This window comes from Geospiza fortis, unplaced genomic scaffold, assembly GCF_000277835.1.
Source record: "Geospiza fortis unplaced genomic scaffold, GeoFor_1.0 scaffold70, whole genome shotgun sequence".
Lineage (NCBI taxonomy): Eukaryota > Metazoa > Chordata > Aves > Passeriformes > Thraupidae > Geospiza > Geospiza fortis.
The window spans coordinates 494,838-518,416 of record NW_005054317.1 but is presented as its reverse complement, the minus strand read 5'-3'; the positions used below and the strand labels follow the sequence as shown (position 1 = coordinate 518,416).

The window sequence follows — 23,579 nt, the reverse complement described above, 5'->3', positions numbered from 1 at the left end:
TAAAGCAAATGAAGATGGTGCAAATATATATAAATATATTATAATTATAATATAATAATCAATCTGTAAAAATATATATTAGTTTATAATTTATACCTAATATGTACTAGTTTCAGCCTGGATTACCTCAGCCTGGAAAACAGGTTTATCAAAAGAAAAAAGTGCTTCAGAATGACTGCATTTGACAAAGTGTACAGCAGAGTGTCTCTGCAGCACTGGTTTTGTACTGGTGGTGAAAATAATGCCCTGGCAGATAGAAATCACTGGAAGATCCAGCTGTGAACATGTATTATTTCCCCTCATATGGACAAACATAAGTGTCTCTCAGGTACCATTTGATTTCAAACTGTCAGCTGAAATTTGTGCAGATGATGATGATGACACCAGCAGGACTATTGAAAAATATGTTTTTAAATAAAAATGCCATTTCTCCTTGGCAGATTGAAACAGCACAGGAACACTATGGAGCCATTTCTAAGGCCAATGCTCTTACAATATTCAAGGTACCACTCTCCTCAAAATGCAAGAAGTTCTGCAAGTGTGATTTATCCCTGATGCCCAGATGTGTGTCATCCACAGCCTGCAATGGCCGCAGGAAGCAAAGGTGCAAATCAGGATGGGGAAAGGCAGGTTTAGATGGGATATCAGGAATTCTTCCCTGTGAGGGTGGCACAGGTGCCCAGAGCAGCTGGGGCTGCCCTGGATCCCTGGCAGTGCCCAAGGCCAGGCTGCACCCTGGGGCTGGGAACACCTGGGGCAGTGGGAGGTGTCCCTGCCCATGGGGTGGATCAGAATTTAAGGTCTCTTCCAACCCAAAACACTCCTGGGCACTATGGTGGTGTTCACAGGGGTCCCAGGACGAGGGAAGAGATGAGAATCTTGACTCCATGTTTCACAAGGCTGATTTATTATTTTATGATGTATATTATACGAAAAGAAAATTATATATTAAAACTATACTAAAGAATAGAATAAAGGATTTCAGCAAAAGGCAGGAAAGGAAAGGAAAGGAAAGGAAAGGAAAGGAAAGGAAAGGAAAGGAAAGGAAAGGAAAGGAAAGGAAAGGAAAGGAAAGGAAAGGAAAGGAAAGGAATGATAAAATCTTGTGACTGCTCACAGCCTCGACACAGGTGGCTGTCATTGGTCATCAAGTAAAAACAATTTCACATGCTGGGTAAACAATTCTCCAAATCACAAAGCAGCAAAACATGGAGAAGCTGAAGCTTCTCAGCTTCTCAGGAGAAAAGATCCTAATGAAAGGATTTTTCATAAAATATGTCTGTGACAGTGCAGTAGGACAGAAATCCTATTCTGGAGTTGCACCTGTTTAACTTCACTTTGCTTTAAAGGAACAAAACGTTTCCAAAGTCAAATATGTACAATTAATTCAACTTTCAGTTCCCTGAAAAAATAGCATGTTGCTATTCAAGAGCTGCAGAAGAGAAGCAATCAGAGCATCCAAATATTTCTGGCATCTGAGACTCTCTCCATGCCATGTTATTCACGAAGCAGAGCCCTGCTGGAACTTGTATTGCCGTTTGGAGACCTGCAAGAGGCACGAGCAAAAATCTGCAAGTCTAAACACTCATTTGGAACAGACATGGCATTATTCAGTGAAGGATTTGTCATAGCAAACAGTGAGCAATAAATTGGGATCTATTTTTCCATGATCTAATATTATTTCCTATCAGCATGTCACAACTCTGACACAATATGCTGTGAGCTGAATTGATCCCTGCCCTTCAAATCCTGCCTCATTTATGGATTAAACTCACATTTATCAGGGAGCTACATGAAGAGGAAGGACAAATCCTTGCTGCTTTATCCATGCAGGAACATCCCTGCCATACTGCATGGAACAGGAACACAGAGCACACAAGGATCATTAGGAATAAAACTGAATTTCCTTGCAATTTTCAAGCAACAGTTCCACAAAATTCTTGTTATTTATTTAAGTTCTGGAGTTTTGGTTTTTGAAATAAATTTATTTATTTACTGGGTTATGGTCACATTTCCCATGGGAATAATGCAGCAGGAAGTACACCAATGTAAAATTAATGTCGAGTTTTTCCAGGAAAACCAAAATTTGTTGAAATGTTCAAATAACCATCAAGCAAATCTTCACTTCTACCATTAAAAATCATCTTTTTCTCTGTGTATAAAGCAGCTTTAAGCCACCCCAGACAACACAAAAGGACCATGCCTCATTGCCTGCTCCTCTTTCAAAGAGCAGAAACACCTCATAAATCCAAAAATCAATGTCAGCTGAGGAAAACTGACTGTACCAAACAAATATAAATCACAATATACAGGAATAGAAATAACAGCTGAAGAGGAGCTACACAATAATCACAATACAGTTCAGTAGTAACAGGAGGTGAAACCCTACAGGAACTCAGATTTGCTTTACTGAGGGCTTTGTCACTCGTTAGATATCAATTTTGGAACAAAATCAGTAGCTGAGAAAAATCATTTTTAGATCTCCATATGTCTAGCTTTTCCCATTCTTGGCAGAATGGGCAAAAATTAGCATCACATGAATGTTTTTTAACCAGCTGCACATTAACTGTGTCCAACATTAGGTCTGGGATATTGAGATGTTTGTTGGATTGACAGCCCTTTAAAACCATTAAAGACATCACAGTAACACAGTAAAAAGTCAAAATAGCTGAAGAGATTTCAGTGCAATTTAAAGGTTGTAACAACTGGAAAAAGTAGCAGGAGAGCTACATAAATCCATTTTTGATGTTACTTTACCTTTTGAGCATGTGGGTGAGATTAGTCACTGATTTTTGGTGGCAAAAAAGGGTATTTTAACAGGTTCCCTGCAACAGAATTCAAAGATCCAGAAGTATGGCCATGCAGAACGATGACAGATGACCATCTTAATTATCCAAACATCACTGCTCAGTTATGAGACAACTTAGGGTATTTAACATAAAACCAGCCTGGATCCGAAAAATATTTGGGGGAAAATAGTCTTCACACTCAAATTCAGTCATTTACCAAATCTTCCACTCAGTAAATCCCAAACAAGACTGCTAAAAATGGAATTTTATTTAATTTCCAGAAAGGGGGAACTTAAAAGAAAGTGATTTGTGGTTCGTAAATGGAGTTTCATTGTTGGTTTAATGCTGGGTGTCCACAGCCCAGAGGAGCTGGAACTGCACACTCAAAAGGACAAAACCATTGCTCACTGCAGGAATAATTTGCTCCCTGTTGAAAAGGGACATTCATAGGACTTATGTAAATATCTGTGCCCAAGATAAGCAAGGAAAAAATATGATAAATTGCAGAAGGGAAGCAATTTTCTTTTTCCATACTATGAGCTGGCATTTCTTTGGGGATGAGCATTGGTTTCTATTGTAACTGGGATGCTGTACATGGAGGAATAATCACTATTTAATCAAGTCTCTTCTTGCAAACTCTTTGCAGAGAATGCAAGAAATAAGTGCAATTAAGACAGTAAGATCTTAGAAACTGCACAACACACCAGAAAACAAAAGCAGAGTATTTTGGGGGCTACAGGGGGAGAGGAAACAAGCTGGTGGAGCACGTTTTTGGAATTAGTATTGTCTGGAATTATTTGATAGCTCAGCGCAATAAATACAAACTCCAAGTAAAAAAAAGAGTCAGATCAGTGATCTGGAAAGGGCTGAACATCCCTCAGGGCTGGTCAGCTGGTCCTAAACCATCCCTGCTCTTCCTAACAAACCAATTCTGCTTCCTGGCTGGATGTTTTATCCCAGGTTTCCTGCCCTGCATCCCACCCTGCAGGGCTGTTTTCTGCCACCTTGCTACAGCTTTATTTCAGTAAAGAAATTGTTTTTTGCTCCATGTCTGCTGAAAACTTTAACAGTTAATCCTCCAACTCTCAGACTCTCAGATTCAAGGATCTGAAGTAATTCTGGTACCAGTTCTCAATCCCATTTGGTAATTCTGGGAGAGCTCAGCTCTGTTTTTGCATGAACACCACAATTAGTGTGGGGGTGTCAATCATCTCCCATCTGCTGACTGCAGGAGGAATTCTCACCTCTCCCAACCACTGTTCTCAGCACCACGAGCACATCTGGCATCACCTCCTCTTCCACACCTCAAACTTAAACCTTGCCACAGCCAGGCAGCGTTGCCTCAGCTTGGCCATCACCTCTGGGTGTAAACCCACACACAGGACACAGCTGTAGGAACAGCTGGGGCAGTTCAGCCCTTGGGCTGCGTCTAGAAGGAAAATTTAATCACTCTAATTCTTATAGATAGCTGGGAGAATGACCCATTTCCTCAGCTGCTGAAAGACAAAGCTGCTGCAAGGCTATAAAGATGATTTAAGAGTATGTATCAGTTTAGAGGGGAAAAAATTCTGCAAGCTCAGACAGTTGTAAAATTGCCACTTTATGGCTGTGTCTACTTGGACTCTGCCAAATTTATGAGGCCACAACACCTATATTATTGAATATAATGTCTAGCTTTTATTACCTTGTCTTTGCAATCAGATCTAATGTTTAACATCACAGCCCTTCAATAATGACACACCGTATCAATTAAAAACAATAAAACCAGTTCCTTCCAGATATTACTTGAGGCTCAACAGCAATTAGTCAAAGACTGAAGATGCAGAATGAGGGAAGAAATGTACTTGTAACTTTTGGTCCACCAAGAATCCATATATCCACTTTTCTCACCCCTCGAGTGCAGCAGTGGTTTAAATTACACAGCATCATTCCATCCCACCACAGAATGTCTTGACTGCAAGAACACAGACACTGTTCAAGACAACCTGCAATTCTCTGCTCATGGGGAAAACTGGATTCATTGAGGCTCAGCAATTGTGAAATTGGGCAGAATGTAACTCTAGAAGATACTCCATTAATGACAGGAAATCCCATAAAAAACAGACACATTAAGTGCATAGAAATTACTAGGAACGAGATAAAAGTAAATCCTCCTAAATACTTCCCTCCCCCCTCCTTTGTTTTTGGTTTCTTTCTCCCTGCTTTTACTCAGAACTCAGATTTCACTGTAATTCTCATTTTTAGCATTCCAGGGATGCTGCCCAGCCCCATCAGCCCAGGGTCCCCCTTACCTCCAGCCCGGGGTGGGGTCCCACAGAGCAGCACGACCCCCTGGCCCTCGCGCACCGACACCGCGCTCCTCATCCTCGTCCTGGAGCTCTCCACATCTGCCAGGGAACAGCAGCGAGCAGCACGTCAGGGAACACCAACAGAAGGACAGTGACACTCTGAAACCCTGGCATTCCCACATCCCGACATTCTGAAATCATTCCCAAATCCTGACCTCCCATCTCTCGGTCTGCAGCTGGACCTGGCAGACTCAGCGCAGCCCCTGCAGAAGCAAAGGCTGCCTGGCACAAGGGGGGATGACAGAATTAGGGCTGAAGGGACTAATCTGCAGTGAGATAATTCAACAGATCCTGTGGCTAATTCTGCTCTTATGCCTGGCTTCTGCTACCCCAACTTTGATAACCAAAAGGGAGCCAATGACTTAAAAATAAATTCTTAATCTACTCTTCTTTGGAAGTGAAGGCTATGATGAATACAGTATCAAGCTCCCATGTCCAACTTAAAATAACAGTAATAACAGCTATTCAGAAAACAGACATGGATCTTTCCCAAGAGCAAGGAACCTCCTGGACCACATTCCCACAGGAGAATCCCCTGGAGCATCACTAAGCCAGAGCTTTGCTCCTCGGTGCGCTGACCCAGTGCTCTGCTCTGGCTGGCCTCAGGTCTCTGGGATTATTTTAAACTGTGTAAGGATCACAGGGCACCCTGAGGTGGAAGGGTTTCACAAGGATTATTGAGCCCATCTTCTGGTCTGTGCACAGGACACCCCAAAAATCACACACAGCATTGTCCAGCACTACTTGGTGGGAAGCAAATGCTACAGTTTCCATAAATGTAAATATTTTATCATAAATTTATATTGTCTTTCCCTCTAACCGGTGAGTCAAGACCCAAGAAAGTGTGGGCTGATTATACCCTTAAACTTAGCTAAATATAACATGTAATACAAGCCAAGATTAAAGTCCTACAGTAACAAAAGCTTTCCCATAAATAAACCATATATTTTTCACTAACAGAACAGATGACTATTAAAAAATATATATTTTTTATAACCTTGTATAGGATGCTGCTAAACTAACACAATCTTCAAATAAAGCTGTCTTTATAGCCAAGCATAATAGGAGCAGTGAGTTGACCAACAGCAGCTATTTCCCCAAAATACAGCATTTTTTATTACTGCAAAGCAACAGCTGTTACAGTGAGAACACTGAATAAGAGAGACCAAAATTTCAATGCTTCCTTTAAAAAATGCTGCAGGAAGAGAGCATTGTACAGTCCCTTGTTAGTGCACATAAAGTTCACAGGAATGTTTCCTAGGCTGTTTTCAGTTTTCGAAGTGAATTTCCATGCAGGTATCCTCAGAATAAACTCAGATCCTTTTGCTGGACGTGATGGAGAAGTCACATAAAACCCCAGCCAAACTGACTTCACTCAAGGATCAAAACAGCACAGCCTTAAATTATTGTTTCAGGCCTTTCCAGCACCTTGCTCTTTCTCCCACAACATTATACATTCGTCAGCTGCCCCAACACCATTCCTCAGAGCCATGGAAAGAAAAACCAGGAGCTGACAGCACCTCAGAGAACAAACACTGTTCTGTTCCAGGATGAATCACACCCAAAGAATTAATATTTTACATAAAAAATTAATTTAGACCACATTTTGCCCTCTTACATCACAACCACCAGAAGTCATAAATCTTAAATAATACCATTTCCATAACTGAAATGGGTTTCTAAGCCCATGTGCTCATTTATTGCAACTACAGACCTTCAGAACCTTCCTTGTCTTTGTGTTGTCCAACAAATTCTATGGGCAGGATGGGACTGGGTGGGAGCACCTTGGGAAGGGATGTGGGACATGCTGGAGGATTGGGAAGGCAATCAGCCCAGAGGCACCCAGACAGGACCCGCCACAGCCCTGCAGTGTGAGCTGCTGCAATGTTGTAAAAACTGGAATTGTTAATCACTGATGCAGGTGAAGACTGTTGACACAGAAAAACAGTTTTTGGGGAAACAAGCAGCAATGCATATCCATCCAAAAATGGAGAATATGAGCCATGCTACATAAAAGAATCATTTCCCACAAATTAGCAGGAAGCTCCCCATCTCACCTTTCAGAGCAGCTCAATCACCAGACTCATCACACAGCTGCCCAAATACCAGCACTTAATTTCTCTACAAACTTCTGTATTCTCTTGTCTGGCACAGCTTTGATAATGAAAAATCAGCATGCAGAACAGGAGCAGGGCTCTTTATTAGCATGACACAGTCAAGTCCCAATCTCTGACCTTGGAGAGCACTGGCTGCTCCTGAACACCATGCTGGTCTGATTTTCTGGTGTTCCTGTAGCAGATTCAGGGGACTGAAGGTCAAATCCAGACATGTTTGGAAGTGTATCAAGAGTGATTGTTTATCCTTGAGCTTCTTTGTAAGGTTTTTGTTTGATTTTTTAATAAAGCCACTATTCCAATCACAGTAACACCAGGGAGGAGAGTTGTGTCTTCTAACAAAACTTATTATTACATGAACTCATTGGGAAGGGACATCAAGTCCTCAGGGTAAATAAAATCCCTTAAAAGGTGGACTAATAATGGCACAGCTTGTTGACTTTTACAGATTGAACTGTATCCCTCTCAAATCAGAGGCTCTCATCCTGAAATAGCTGTCTGGACAGATAAAATATAACTGGAAACAAAGACCAGAGATCAGGACAGAAGATGGTTTTGAGGCGTGGTGAATCAGAAGAGGATTCACTTTTCAGCACCCATGGGATGACAATATCCCACTGATCAGTGAAAGAAAAGGCCAGAAACACACAAAGTGTTTCTGCATTTTATCTGCTGGACTAAAGACTGGTTTATCCACCAGCAGATCTTTAAAACTCTCTCCAACTGGTCACCAAACTGAAGTGCTTTCATTAGTTTCTCCTGCCTTATTCTTTTCACCTCTTCCTTGAATTTATTACACCTCACTTCTAATCTCCTTTCATCTGAAAAGCAACTATTCATGGAAAAAATGAACAATTTATTACTTAACCCTACCAGGCCAAGGCTCTAATCCTGCCACTGAAAATATGTTGGTAAAAATGTTACAAAAATCCTGACTACAAGAGAAGAAAATCCAACATAAAAACCAAGCTAAAACTGTAATTTGCAAATTAAATGTTTTTATTGCCTGTTTATAGTTTGTCATATAGAAGGAAGTTTAAAATTAGCAACTGAGGCTTTCTGACTCCTGAAACAGCATTTTCTTCTCCTTTCCCCTGCTAACACATGTATTTGCCTCATTGCTTTAGTACCAAGTCCATAAAGTTGTATTAACTGAAATATACACACCATTGCAATAAAATGGAGAGAAAAACCACAATTCAGCTTTGCTGAAAAATCTTTGATTCTGCCCAATGTGAGAACAACAGAACGAGTTCCTACCCATACAAATGGATGTGAAAACTGCATATTCCACTGGGTTCCCTCCTTTCAAGGAGTTTATTAAGTTTATTAAGCCAAGTTTTCAGTCTCAAGCACTGAGACTTGAAGTGGCTGAGAAAGATTCCAAAATGTGGAGTGACAGTGATGGATCAAACCTGTAACAGCTGCACTGGAACACTCCTGTGATACTCAGGACAATTAAAAGATAAAATAAAAATTTGTGGATTCATGAGGGGAAAACACTACCTGGAGCATCTCTGTAAGCAAAATGAGACTGAGAACAGTGAGATTTTAATAAATCAGAACTCACCTCAGAGCCCACTGACCACATTCACTGTAAGCACCTGCCAGAGGTTTCTGCTTTGGGATCCCATGTAAGTGAGAAGGGATGGGGCAATATCACATCAAACAGCACAGCCGTGCTTTGGAGAGACACAGAACATGGTGCTATGAAAAATCCAGAGCATTTCTGATGACAAAGCTGCTCCACACACACAGCTGCTGGCGTGTGGCAATGCTGAGTTATGTGGCGTTTTGTCAAGAAACCTGTGTGATATTTCACCCCCAGACACCAGTTCTGTACACAGGAACTCTGTAAGATTTGCAGGCACTGCTAGAACTTGCACCAAATCCTGTTTATTTTTTTAAGTAATACACAGAACACTTGTTTTTTTAAGTGAATACACAGAATTCACTGTGAGAGGAGCAGGATTCAATTTTCCAGCTGTTTTTTTTTTTAATTCAGGTTTCCAGCTCCAAGTCCAGCAACACCCAAACATCTTACCACACTTATATCAATTGCCCTTTATTGTCAACACATATTTGTTAGTAATCCTACCGTGTTCTGAAAACTGCAGAACAAGGATTCAAGCTCTATAAACATAATTGTGCCTTAATAGCCATGAAAATATTTATTGTATTGCTGCATCAGACCCACTGCTATTCAAAGGAGCAGAACTTGTTAAATGTACTTTAGGTATAATTCTGTGTTGGATGTTCAAGTGCCTAAATGAGTCAGACAAGCAAATCTAAGCTGTTTTCTTGAGTGGGTAATTCTGAAGTGGGGACTCTGTTTGATGTCAGCCCATAATGAAGCACTAATTCACAGCCCACTCGCCCTGGTAAAAGTCACATTATTAAAAAGAACGGAAATTCCACTCTCTCAGCTCTTGAGGGCAAATAACAGCCTCAGCACGTTGTAATAGCTATGCTGGTAATGAGAACTGCTGGAGAAAACAGAGGAACACCAATTTGTTTCTTTAAAAAGAAAAAACAAACACACTTAAAAAGAAATAAGAAAACCCAGCAACCTTCACCACCATCCCCTAACTCACCTGTGTGCACGAACAAACCTTCTTCCCCACCCACCCTAAACCCCAAAATTTGCTATACCCAGGCACTGCTGTGATCAAGAACTTGGTATTTCTTTAGACAGACACCCAAAACTAAATGTGCACTTTGCTTAATTAATTGCCACCAGGATATTTGGGATACACAGCCTGTTAACCCCAACAGGAATCACCACACCAGGGCTGAAGTGAGCCACTGAAAAACCTCCTGCTGCCTTGCCAGGGCCTAGATGGAACCTGGGAGAAACACACTGAGCTAGGAGTGAGGGATGAGACCAAAAATTATCTCAGTAATCAATTTCTGCTGGGCAGAACGAGAGGACAAAAATATTCACAGTGCAGGAGTGAACATCATTCATCAGATTTGTCACTTGAGAGATTCAGAGGCTGCTGGGGAAGCAGCTCCAGGGTTTCACTTGCTCAGGCTGGTGCTGGGAAATCACAGAATTCCACACCAACAAAATCCCTTTCTTCCATGCCACATAGCCGAACTTGCATTTTATGCCCTGAAAGCTCCACAACAGAGCAAGCCGAACAACCTCCCACCCTTCGAGGCTCATTTTACACCCAAAATACTACTCAGACAACTTCTGAGTTTGGAATATTGTCCCCATCTCTTCTCATGTCAGTCCCACCAGCAGAGCCCATGTGAGAGCCCACAGAACACCACAGAAATCCACTGAGTTTGAAATACAGAAATCCATAGAAATATTGCCAATAAAATGCAGCAGACCTCAGTGCAGAACAGACCCTGCAGGCTGTTTCCATCTCATGAAATGCTGAATATCTCACAGGTGAACAACCAGCCAACAGCAGCAAAAAAAAAACCCCTAAAAATCTTTGAAACTCTTCCCCTTCCCTGTATCAACTTGAGGTGCAGGAAAAGATGAAACAGGAGACATTTAAATGCTCTTACACTAATTAAAGGAGAATAATTCAAAAGTCTGTGTTACATAAATGCAAGCAGGAAAAGCTAAAAAATCATTGGCACAGATGTATCACAGTGTGGTGAACAGGAGATGCCAGCATGGGAAGAAGTAGAAGAATTTGCAATAATGAGGGGAAAGATGGACAGAAAGGGATGAGGTGATTTGTGAGCTCTGTGGAACTGAAGGAAAGGACCAGAGACAGCAGAGATTAAAAAAAAAAAAACTGTAAAATAATATTAATAGCATAAAAGTTGAGTCAACATCTGATAAGCAGGGAGTATTTTTTTTTAAACATGTTTTGCACCGGCAAAAATGCACTGAAAGAACTGGAAAAAAAACCAAACCAAGCCCTAACAGCGTTACTAGGGAAATACATGTTTTGAAAGAAAAATGTTCTCCAATAGGTATTTCCAAAAATATGCCTTTCATAAATTCGTATTATCTGGGAATTACCACTCAACTCCAGGCAAACACAGCACTGAACAAAGCAATTCAAGCAATTTCAGAAATATCTCAGGAGGCAAGGATGTTTGCTCAAGGAAATTATCCTACAGTCGACTTCTCAGATGCAACACAGATTTTTTTTTCCCCTCTAACACTTTCCCAAAACAAGCCCTAAGAACATCCTGGCATTCTACTGAGCACCAGGCCTCGTAAGCACAAAGCAGGTTTAGTGCTGAAGAACACCAGGCTATTCACATTTTAATAGTTAAACAGATGGCTAAAGCCCTGCCAGATCTAGCTCTAATTATCTGAAGGTTTGTTTATTTATTAAATATGCAGCAATGTTCCCAAAAAGCCTTTCCTCAATAAATAAATCAATGAAAACCATCCGACAACAGCTCAGTTTTAAAGCACTGGGAACATGCTGATGACATTGGGATTTGATTTTTTTTTTTTTACTGTCACTGACTTCAGTCCTTTATGTTTCCAGAGATGGCACCTTCCACACAGAGAAATGCACAGATTCTGCCCCAAGTATTAAAAAATGTCATTAAAAGAAAGGATTCCTGGATAACCAGGATCTGCCATCTCCTCCTTCACAAGGTATGGAGCAGCTGGCACTGATCCCAGCTTTGACAGGGGCCACCTGGGCCAGCCCAGATGTGACAGTGACAAAGAACATGCACAGCAGATGGAGAAGTGTCCTGCCCACAGATGTCCCACCCTGGCTGCTCTCCACAGCCCCAAACCACCACCCGGAGTCAGCAGAAAAATCCAATGCTCACAGCCATTCCAGACAGCTGTGCGCTCATCCAAACGTGGGGCCTTACCTGGGCTGAGCAAAAAATAACGTGAAATATTTTGTTGTATGTGCAACGAAACACATCATCTCCTCATCCATCAACAGTGAATAATATTATTTATATTATATAAAAATAATAATATATATATTATATATATTATATGATTATATAATAGATGTATATATTATTACTATTAATATATACCAGTGTAATAATAATTATTTCATAGCAGTGAAATAATAAACCAAGAATAAGTGACCCAGCCTTAACTCCCAACTCACCCTGCCAGAATCACCTGTGCCATTTTCTGTTCCAAAAATCAGTTGGGATTTATTTCCAGGTCCAGCTGCTGTTCAGTATTTTTAACTGGGCATGTTAAACACTGGGCATTAACACATGTTAATGGACTTTTATTTTTTTAATTTATTTTAATAATTCTCCTCTTTACTGGTTCTCAACCTCGGGTATGTTATGCCTCAACTCTTTAATAAAAGAAATACAAGGGAACCTGGAGAAGGTGACTATTTCTACATAACTGAATTCAATAACCCACTCAAAGTGAGCTGTAGAGAGGATAAGGTGCAAGGATTGATTCACACCGTAACAAAAATAATATTTACAGAGGAATTTAGGAGAAATTTAAACTTTTAATTCTATTACTGAAGATGAAAAAGAGGCAGAAATAAAAGTAATATATTTTCAGAGTACATTTGCCTGGCTCATGCAGAGGAAGAACAGTTATTTCACTTATTAACTATTCACATCACAATTTGAAGGAAGAGGTGGGCGAATTTCCACGTTTGACAAATAAAGCACCTCAGACTCAGTATCCTGAACACAGCATTTGGGACTGACATTAATTGCTCCTGTGAAGTTCAAACTCACCATTTCTGAATCAGGGACACAATGTGCTCTTCCCTGGACTCCTCTCCAGCCCCAGCAGGACGTGAGTGAGCACCAGGATGTCACCACAGCCTAAAACAGGTTCTGCAAAATTGCTGCAAACATTTCTGCCTGAGAATCTCTGGGGTTACTCGCTGGGATTAGACTACATTAACAGGCTCAGAAGGACAGCAGAGATAAGAAAAACGATCTATTTCTATCCCAGCACCATACAGCAACACTGAGGTTGTAGCTTAATGGACGTTCAGGAGCACATCAAAGCAAACCAGAAGAGATTTTGTTCACTTCCTTCACAGTTGCAAAAATGTGGCTAAAGCAGACACGATGGAGTTATTTCCTTACAGACTTCAGGGAACAGGAATGCAGGGAAAGGCATTTCTTACCCTGATGCCATTTGCAGCTGACAAGCAAAACAGGTATTTTCTGTGGCAGATAAGGCAGAAAAATTGAAAGAAGCCCACGTTACTGTGATGTGGACAGTGGAGATGTTTAAAACAATACTAATCTGCCAGGTTCACAAAAAAAAGCAAAAATGAAAATTAGAACTTTATCTCCAGGAGACAGACCATGGAAGAGTCCATGAGGCACAGTAATTTCTCCAGTGCTGAAGATGAAAGCCAAATGATGAAGTTTCCCACCGAAGTCACATCTCCAACCTGTGCACAAGCACGAGCTGTTAATTAATTATTTAATGAAAAGCAGAAGAAAACCACTGCATAACCTAATTCAGCATTGTGCAAACTTATTACTCTCTAGTCCCTAATAAAATTAAAAGAACACACTGAGGCTGAAAACTCAATTACTTGGAGGTAGAAAATGCCAGAATTAAGGTTGCCAAAGACCACAAACGTTGGCAGAGGCACAAAGCAGCAGCCCCATCAGCGAGATTCCAGCACTATGGCTCACACCAGTGCCATGGACGTATTTCCTGAAAAATCCTTTTGCTAGGATTTTCTCCTGAGAAACGGAGAGGCCTCAGAAACGAAATGCAAACAATGATTATCTGCTGCTGTGGAATGCAACAGGTGCATCTGTGATTGGTCTCATGTGGTTGTTTTAAATTAACGGCCAATCACAGTCCAGCTGTCTGGACTCTCTGGTCAGTCACAAGATTTTATTATCATTCCTTTCTATTCCCTTCAAGTCTTCTGATGAAATCCTTTCTTCTATTCTTTAGTATAGTTTTAATACATCATTTTCTTTTCATATAATATGTATCATAAAAAAATAAATCAGCCTTCTGAAACATGGAGACAAGATTCTCCTCTCTTCCCTCGTTCTGGCACCCTGGCGCACACCACCACAAACCAGGGCTTCCTGCTATTAAAGCAGCCACTTTCCTGTCTTACCTGGAAACCTCTGAAGTGCTGCTGAGTGTGTTTAATTAGTTTTCAAGAGCCTGAGTGCTCAGTGGAAGGTGTGAGGCTACTGTGCACCCAGGCTCTGAGCTCTGGCTCCGCGCTCCTGGGCGGATGTTGAGGGGAACCAGAGGAGCAGTGGCTGCTCCAACACACAGAGCTGGACCTGTGGTTGCTGTTTTGCTGCTGTGGAGCTGTGTAAACAACTTTCTCACGCGTGTACTTGCCATCAGCAGCTCCCAGCAGGCAGCACAGGCTCCCTGGTGCGGGATGAAGGGATTTGGGAGCAGCTCCAGGGGATGCCCAGAGCAGCTCTTTGCAGGATGCTCCCACCACAAGGTCAAAGCACTTGATCCTGGAGGCATCTCTGAGGCACGACAGACCCAAAGGCTGCAGCCAGGCAAACCCAAGTCAGAATGACAGCCCCAGGTCAGTTACTGCAGAGTGGGGCAGGGCTAACACCAGGGTCACGCAGTGAAACCCGGCTGTGATACCTGTGAGGCCAACGCAGAGCTGTGAATAACCTCTGGCACAGCTGATTTTCTCCACTCTGAGCACTGTAAGCACCACCTTTCATCCCACTGCTCCTGCCAGTGATAAGCCCAGGCTGATCAGCCCAGCCAGGGTGACAGATTCCACCTGCTTGTCATCAAGCACAAATTCCCCTCGCTCGGCCACACATCCACTTGTGCCCCTCTCTAAAATCACAGCAGCCTTTTCAGGACGTGTGCCAGAGCTTCAGCCTGGTTACAAAAGCTCTCTTTCAATATTAATCATTGCTCTGACCCAGATGTAGCAGAGGCACGTGGAAAACCCAATCAGTGTAATCCCCAGGCAGATAACAAATCCCAGGTTTTGCTTTATGAACGATAATCGTTACACAATTAAACAAAAGGGCAAAGAGATGACAAAACTGCATCTGGCCTGGCTCAGGCTGAACTGGGACCTGCAGTGTCTGGAGCAAGAGCAGGAGACCCTTGCAAGCATGACTTGGAATAAATTAAATTCACTACCCAAAGCTTTTGTGGTGAGAATTCAGTACCTGGAGCTGCTGGGTCACCTTGTGCAGAGACAGATCAATGCAACCCAGGGCGTGTGGCACACCAGGAGCTCCCCGTGCCCGGCCCTCTGCCCGCCTCTGGGATGGGACAAACCAATCCCACCCTGGCACAGAATCAGTAAACACCACACTCTGCAAGGATGTTCAGGTCCCACAGCTTTAGACACAAAGCTCAGACCCGAAATCACAAGATAAGTTGATTTTTTTCTTCCCCCCCCCACTCATTCATTATAAGGCAATAAGGTTTCTTGAAGAAACAAAGACAGTAATTCCACTGAATGCTCATCAGGAAAGACAGGAGAAAAATAAAGGATGAAGCCAAGATGCAATTGGCTTAAAGAGGTGCTAAAGTAACTTTTAAATGGAAGCAAAAGAGAGATACAGAAAAAGATGAAAGAGTAAGTTAGAGCAGCATGTGTTATTAAGAGCTGAAGTTATGAAATACTAAGGAGAAAAATGCTACATTTTGCTAACTAAAGCAGCATAAAAATTCTTCTGAAGAGAATCTGAAATAAAATCAGGAAGAGAGATGTAGTAAGAAATCAGAGGTTCAAAACCAGCTGAATGCAAAGGAGTGTTAACAACAGACAAGAAAATGCAAAATACCTCTGTTAATATCAGATTATTAAGAATCAAAAGCATCATATCACACACTCATACACTCATTTGATACCCAGGGAAGCCTCTGGCAAATCACACACAAGAGCTCAGCCAGCAGATGAGAGGCTGTGGCAGGGCAGAACCAGCCCCTACACCCAACAAATCACTGCCTCATTTGATTTTTTAACTTAATTAGTGGTAAAATAGCAGTGTGTACAGTAGAGGCAATCAATGCCATTCCACGTCATTAGCTGTGACAATGACAGTAAGTTCATCCAAGGAACCTGCACTCAGGGACAGGGGGCTGGCTCCTTTCTCCTCCCCCAGCTCTCATTCCCAAAATCAGGAATCCCTGTGACCCCAGCACTGCCCCTGCAGACATTCCTGGTTTTCTGCAGTGGTACCACTTGTAAATGACAAATGGCTGTGGACAAAACACTGCTGCAACTTCAGACTAAAGTGATTCCCACACATCATTAATATTTCAACCCGGCTTAGCTTGCTTTGGGTAAAGAGGTTTTGACTCAGTTACTTCCATTTCAGGAAAACATCTGTACAACATTTTTGTAAAAAGCTGTAGAAATAAAAAGTGCTAGGAAAACAAATGAAAGCATTTGAAACACAAGTGGTAAAGAGAGCTTCTACCCAGCTGGTGAGTTCATCTTCCCAGCCTGCTCCATCCCCCAAAAGCCAGTCCAAACAGATTATCCAGGAGCACTATTTTTTTCTGCCCTTCTTGCAGCAAGAGAGCAAAAAGAAAAGGCAGGGATCATCTGAGCACATTAACCTCCCTGGAAGAGAAGGGAATGAGACAAGATCTTTAGAGAATTGCATTCTGTCTGCCTCCACAGTAATGGCATTACACTTGAATGAAAGCAAAATTATGTGGAAGACTGTTAGTTTACTGAGGGGTCAAGGAGATGACAGCTGTGGCAGGAGGAGGCAAACCTTTAATATGCCATGATGGACCAATGTGCACATCCTTCAGTGGATGAATAAATGTGGCTGAACAGGATTACACCTGAGCAAGCAACAGCACAGATTAATAAATTCAGCATCAGACCATTCAACAACAGAGGCTGCAGGAGTGGGAAAAAAAAACAACTCCTGAGAAATAGCTGAGTTCTGCTACTCCATTTAGGACATAAATACAATCCCAGTGTTGCTGAGGAGAGTTTAATAGACTGAGACATGAAAGTAAGGAGAAAACCCCCAAAAACAGGGAGACCTGAAATCTTTTTGCTGGTATCTGAGCAGAATTGTTCCATGGCAGATGCTCCATGTGCAGCCTGATCCCCAGCCCAAGCCACACTGTTCCTTGCAGGGTGATGTAATCCTCACAAATATATCCTTAACTACAATTGAATAAAAAGTCATGGGCTGAAAAAATACAGTTCCATAAAAAAAAAAGAGAGATGTCTCGCTGCACAGGGCTGAGAGAAGCAATAACAGGAAAATAAAATCAGGTACTGCATCTCTTCTCATAAGTACAGAGAATTGGTTATTAAATGAGACTCCCCATAAGTCCCAGCCTGGGCTCTCTGTAACTGCTCAGTGCCACAGTGGATGAGAAACAAGACATAAAATACATAATCAATACCAGAATAGAGACACCAGCAATGCAGTGTAATAGGAGCAGCTCTCTAACTTCCACTGCTTCAGCTTTAAGATGCCTACTTGGCTTTGTAATGAACATCAGAAAGCAAAATACACAAGCTGGCAGCAAACTGGAGCTCTGAGAAAGTATCTTTAAAGTAAGGTGATACCCAGTGAAGGCACTGAAATTGTTATTTGCAATCTGTCCACATTTATTGGGCTGCAGCCAGGGGTTAATTCAGCCAAACTCTGCTGTGTATTTCTTATAAATTCACTGAATGTCAGAGTAATTCTGTAGATCACAAGATCTGTGCTTGTTATAGATGACAGCATCATTTAGGCTGGGAAAGATCTCCAAGAGTCTCGAGTCCCCAGCACTGCCAAGTCCCACTAAACCACATCCCTAAATCTCCCTCTGCACATCTTCCAAGCGACCTCAAAACAAAAGGACATCTGCTCTATCTTATTGAAGGTGTTCTTTAAATAATGTAATGTTGTCTAAAACCATGCCAGGGCACTCCACATCTCAAAAGAAAAAAAAAAAAAAAAGAAAAATAAACCCTACATCTACAACATGATGAAATCAAATTCTCTCAGCCACCCAGCCAAGCCTTCCCTTATTTCAGCTGCTCAGCCAAACCCTTTTAGCAACACCCTTTTTCTCTACATCACAGCCTGGATGAAACACATCCCAAATTGATATTCTAAATCTTTATCTCAGTTTGAGGAGGTTCCAAATCCAATAGCTTTATGAGCCACAAAGGGTGGGGTAGGGCACAGCACAGTCGTGCTTCTGTTGACTGGAACAATTTTCATGTTTGATTTTTTTTTTCCTAACTTGCAAAAAGTACAGTTGAAAGATCAAAGCATTCAGTGCCTACTGAACGTTCCTATTAACTTCAATGGGCTTCAGATCAGGCCCTTAATGGGGTATTAATGTAATGTAAACATTTTAAAGTATTATCTTAATATTATCAGAAGCACGTTAAATGGGCTAACAAGACCCCATTAGGGTAATTCTGACAAACAAATCAAGGGCTGAAATACCTTCCTTAGCAAGGACTTGCTTTGATTTTTTTAGTGAATGTATGTTCTGTTTTCCCAAATAATCCACATTTCAGAGTTTTAAGAACAGTCCTGCAATGCAAAAAGTCCTAAGGAACATCACTTCTTTCCTTGAACAAAGAAACCAAGCACAGACACATAAGAATTAAAGTATTTTTGATTTAAAGCTTTACCAGGTGAGGGGAGCTGTGCAGGAAATGCCAAAATTTTTTGTCATTTATAAATATTTTTTACAGAAATGAAGCCAGCAATTCAAAAGGCTCCTGTTTAAAAAAAATCTCAGAATTTAGGCTTAAAATCTAAAAATCTAAAATGATATTGGCGTCCAATGTCTCCCTTGCACTTCAGACACATATTAAGCAAGTCCAATCAAGGGAATTATTTAATAGGAGGAAAAGATGTAGGGAGACAAAGCAACAGCTGCGTTTTCCACCTTCATTTAATGCCTGAGGCCAAGCAGCAGCTGCCCCTGGCTGAGGATGTGCAGCCTGAGGATCTGGAGCCTCATCCCTGGCACTCTGAGGGTTCCAGCACCAGGATTCTCCTCCCAGAGCTGGACACAAAGCTGGGGGTCCTGCCCAAAACTCAACCTTCCCCTAAGAGATCCCACGTGGAGCAAAACCATGCCAAGGCAAGATTTACCTTTCCCAAGTTATAGAAACCAACTTTTCCCAAGTTACAGTGCTACAGGGCATTAAATCTGTATTTCAGGCTGGCCTAAACTGGAGGAGTTCAGCTCACACAACATCCTAAAACAGCACTAAAGCTTCATGAAAAAAACTACATGGGAAAACGATGTAATAAATAGCTTTGGGAGGAAAAAAAGTGTTTTTAAGCTCTCTATTTTTTGCTCAAAAATATTCTTTCCCTTATTTTCTGTGCCAAAAAGTCTCTGCTCTCTCCTTGCCACGCTCCTCTCCTTCACAAGCTATTCATGCACAAGCTTTGAAAGACAGTAAGAGACAAGCAGATTTACATCAAAAAAATAAAGAGAGATAAGGTTGCTATGGGAATAAGGAGACAAAAACTGTTACTTAATCCAACATAAAAAGGATGAGAACTGGAGAGAACTCAGAAGGAATTGAAACTGTCACCCCAACCAATGAGGTTATGATCTGAAACAACTGCTTTTTCTCCCTCATTTCCTCTTTGCTTTTATGTAATTTCAATTTCTCGTCAGAATCTCTTTACAGAATACAATATTTCACGTTAAGATTCAAAAAACTTTAAAAAATGAATTAGAAGTAATATTTCCCAATATGTTGCTCACTACTGTCACTCAGTAGGCAAACTCTTGCAAAAGCTGAAATATGTCCCCTCTGCAGCAATGCTATGGATGCAGATGGGAAATTGGAGATGAATCTTTAGTTTTATATATAAATTATGCATAAAAATTAGATCCAGCCATGTAGTTGTCTTACTTTTAACTACAGTCTGTGGTCTACAATAAAGTTTCACAAAGGCTAGCAAGCAAATTCAGATTTAGGGTTTTTCTACAGCTGCAATCAAAGGCAATTCTTATGAACTCTGAAGGCAGAAAGAACTGTCACACACCCCCTGCCCAAAAAGCCAAGGCACCATTACTGTCAGCAGTTTGTCTCAGAAAACACTCTCTTATCAGTGCTTGCTGGAATCATCTCCCAGCCAGCACAAAACATCGTGGCAAGGAATGAATCCGTCCTATTTTCAAGTTGTTGATACAGGATAAATGCCTCTTCTCATTTTGAAGAGCGTAGGGAAAACGTCTTTCCTTGCATTCCACACCCCCAGAGCTGCCCTGACTCAATAAATCCAGGGCCATGGGATCTCCCTACACAGCAAACCTTAAAAATGAGAAATGGGATGAAACTTTAAAATACCCAATTCATAAAGTCTCTACCAGGGGATGATTTCTGGCAACATAAAGCCTGGAAATAAGCTGGAATAATCAAGCTAAAAACTTTTCCAGGACATGAAGCACAGCACTGGAAGAGGAACTCTTTTTGCACCTTATCTCTCCCAAGCTATGCCCATCATCTCCAGTACCCCAATTTGCCACTCAGGTGTTTACCAACAGTGAGACCTGTATGTGCCACCCCTGAGCTACAGGACAATAACTGAATCAAACATCCAACTACCTGAGGATTTTCTTTACTGCTTACAGAGTTATAAATAGCTGTAGGAGGGTAAAACACACACTAATTACCCCAGACTATGCAAATGAAGCTATTTTTAATTCAGGTTTAAACCATTTTCAAGTTCTCATTGCAAAACAACTGCCAAAGGCAAGGGAATGCCACACTTCTCTTTGCAGTCCTTGCTGCATGCAGAGCACCTCGAGTTGCCCCAAATAATTTTGCAAAGCAGGTGTAAGGTGTGATTTTGCAGCTCACAGTCTCTGAGGGTGGAGTGGCAGCACTGGAGATGCAAAATTTTCTGATTATTTCAAACAGGATCCCGACACACTCTGCTGTGTCTGCTGAATAAAAGCGATGCTCACTCCTCACGTGGTACTTTTCAACAAAATGACACTTCAGAGATAGGAACCAACCCTGATGTGTATTTAGGATAATGTAGTAAGTCTCAGCTTTGGGACTCTTCACCCAGACACAGAAACTTCCAAAGTGTCACTGGGCTTTCTCCTGGCAATTTAAATGGAAACCTGAGTCACCTGCACAAACTCACAGCCATCAAAATCAAACCCAGGTCTCCTCAAAACTCCTTTATTGTGCTATTATCCCATGTTTCTGTGTCCCTGCCTGTGAAAGGAAGTGGAACTGGATGATCTTTAAGGTCTCCTCCAACCCAAACCATTCTGTAATTCTCATTTTAAACACCCAGTTGGCTTCAGTATGGAATTCCTTAATTTACACCACTGCACAAAGTCACTCTGTACCTCCCTCTCTTCACTCAGGTTTTCTGGCCCCATCTACTGAATAAAATACTACAAATACTTCTAGTGGCTGCTTCAAAAGAAGTGGTTCCTACATTCAAATGCTCCTGAACATCTGACCCCAACTATGCAGAAATTAAGGACAGCCAAGCACAAACACATTCACCTACACATCATCTTCTGCTTTCTATTCCAAGGCAGCAAAACTTGCCTGGAAAGAGTTCTGCTTCCCTGCCCAAAGGCCTGGCTTTGAAATGTCTTTGATTTTCTTGAAAGACCCCTAAAAAGTCACCAAGAAAGTCATAACTCCATGTTCCATCCAAGGAGGGGAAAGGCATCATGCTCTGCTAGTCAACTGTATTTTAATATTCTGTTTATAGTTATGGAAATTTGGCTCGTTTTAGCATCAATAAGTTCTGATTGTGCTAATCAGACAGGAATATAAATGAGCTTTTATTCGCTTAGGTTTTCAAACACGTTTAGTAAATACGGTTGAGGTTAAGCTTTAGACTCTGCAATATTGGGTTATTTTGTTACTGAAAAAACAGTGTGTAAATTGTGTTTTAATCCCTGATAAATACTGATCCCTGAAATCTCACTGCTGATATGTACATCCTGTACTGCAGGAGCTAAAGGCTACTATTAACACATTTGTTATTACACGAAAAACTGAGAGGTTAATTATGGCACAAATAAAGCTTTTGTCCAAGGCACTGGCAGCCACATATTTAAAATCACCAAAAATTAAAAACTTAAAGCATTCATTTTGAACATCATCATTAAGAACAACAAGAAAAATCAGAACAGTTTCTACTGAAGAGCTTTTTTTAAATACAAACTGAATTATTCTCAGTTCGGCTGTTTTGCTGAACATCTGCCAAATTATTCAGCTTTAGATTTCAACCCAGTGTACCTCCCCTGTTTTTCAACTGTCAGTCTCAGCCTCTTTAATCTGATTTTTTTAACTCCATGGTGTCCTGAGCTTCCCAAGTTAAGGGGTGGAAAGGATGGAAGCAAAGAGTCTTCCAACAACTTTCTGAAACTTTGACTGTGTTATTCCACACTAAAACTCAAAAAACACCCATGGAGAGGCTCCTGTGCTGTCCTTGTCACAAAGCAGGCAAGCTGGGAATCTTCAAAAGTAGCTTTTTCCAAGGTGTCTGGGCAAAAAAAGGCTGAATTCACACAGCAAATAAAAAGCCATAAACAAAATACCAGGCTATGATCTATCTACCAAAAAATGCAGCAAACAGAAGTCCTAAAGCACTGGGACTTACCACAATTCCTGTTAAATCAATATTTATTTGTGGACTGGAGTAAGCATTCCAGTAGGGATTACTATTCAATGTGCCCAAGCTCCATAACCTTTTACATGAAATATATTGGAATTATTTGCTCTATTGTACTGCACTTCAAACTGCAGTAGGCAGAAGAACTGCAGGAGTACAAATGTGCAGCCTTCATGCTCAGTAATATTTGCAGTAACAGAATTTTATTGCAGGATAAACCACTTGGAAATTCCTTCTTGGTAATTTATGTGAAAATCAGAATTGCCACAAGCCAAAATTCCTCCATTCAAATGTCATCAAATCTGCAATGAGCTTAATTAATGAAGATAAAGGCAGCATTTGCCTCGTTAAAATGAGGCATTAATTGTCTGAAGGTGAGGATTCGGCTTTAAGGTTAGACAGCATCTGCAGCACCAGGGAGCTGCTCTTCAAGAGGAGGCTTCCCTCAGCTGGAAAGACAAAGCAGAGACCAAGGAGACTCTTCAAAAGCTATTAAAGGTCTCTCTTCAAAAAGAATGTGAATATAACAGCATTTCCTGCACTTGTGGAGTTCAATATTGTAACTGGTGAGAGCACACCCACCATGGAAACCCAGACTCCTGGAAATCCATGAACTTGGAGAAAGGCTGGGATGTCAACAAAGGTCTTTTCATGGGCTTTGGGCTTAAATTTAGATCCAGCTCCAAGTTTATATCCAGCTGACCAGAAAACACAGATCCTCATGATTTTTTCACCTCACCTAATTCCAAGTGAATGGATTAAATGTGGTCACCTCACCCAGGAGTGCCCAAGGCTGCTAC

At 41.3% G+C, this 23,579-nt stretch overlaps 1 protein-coding gene across 1 annotated transcript in view; it reads right to left on the bottom strand.

Annotated features, from left to right (window-relative positions):
* Positions 1-23,579, bottom strand: part of CNTN3 (contactin 3) — a 74,771-nt gene that overhangs the window by 46,834 nt on the left and 4,358 nt on the right. Inside the window, exon 2 of the mRNA XM_031056371.1 lies at positions 5,081-5,176. Within this exon, the coding sequence (XP_030912231.1) occupies positions 5,081-5,176 (96 nt within the window). The remainder of the gene's footprint in view (positions 1-5,080; positions 5,177-23,579) is intronic.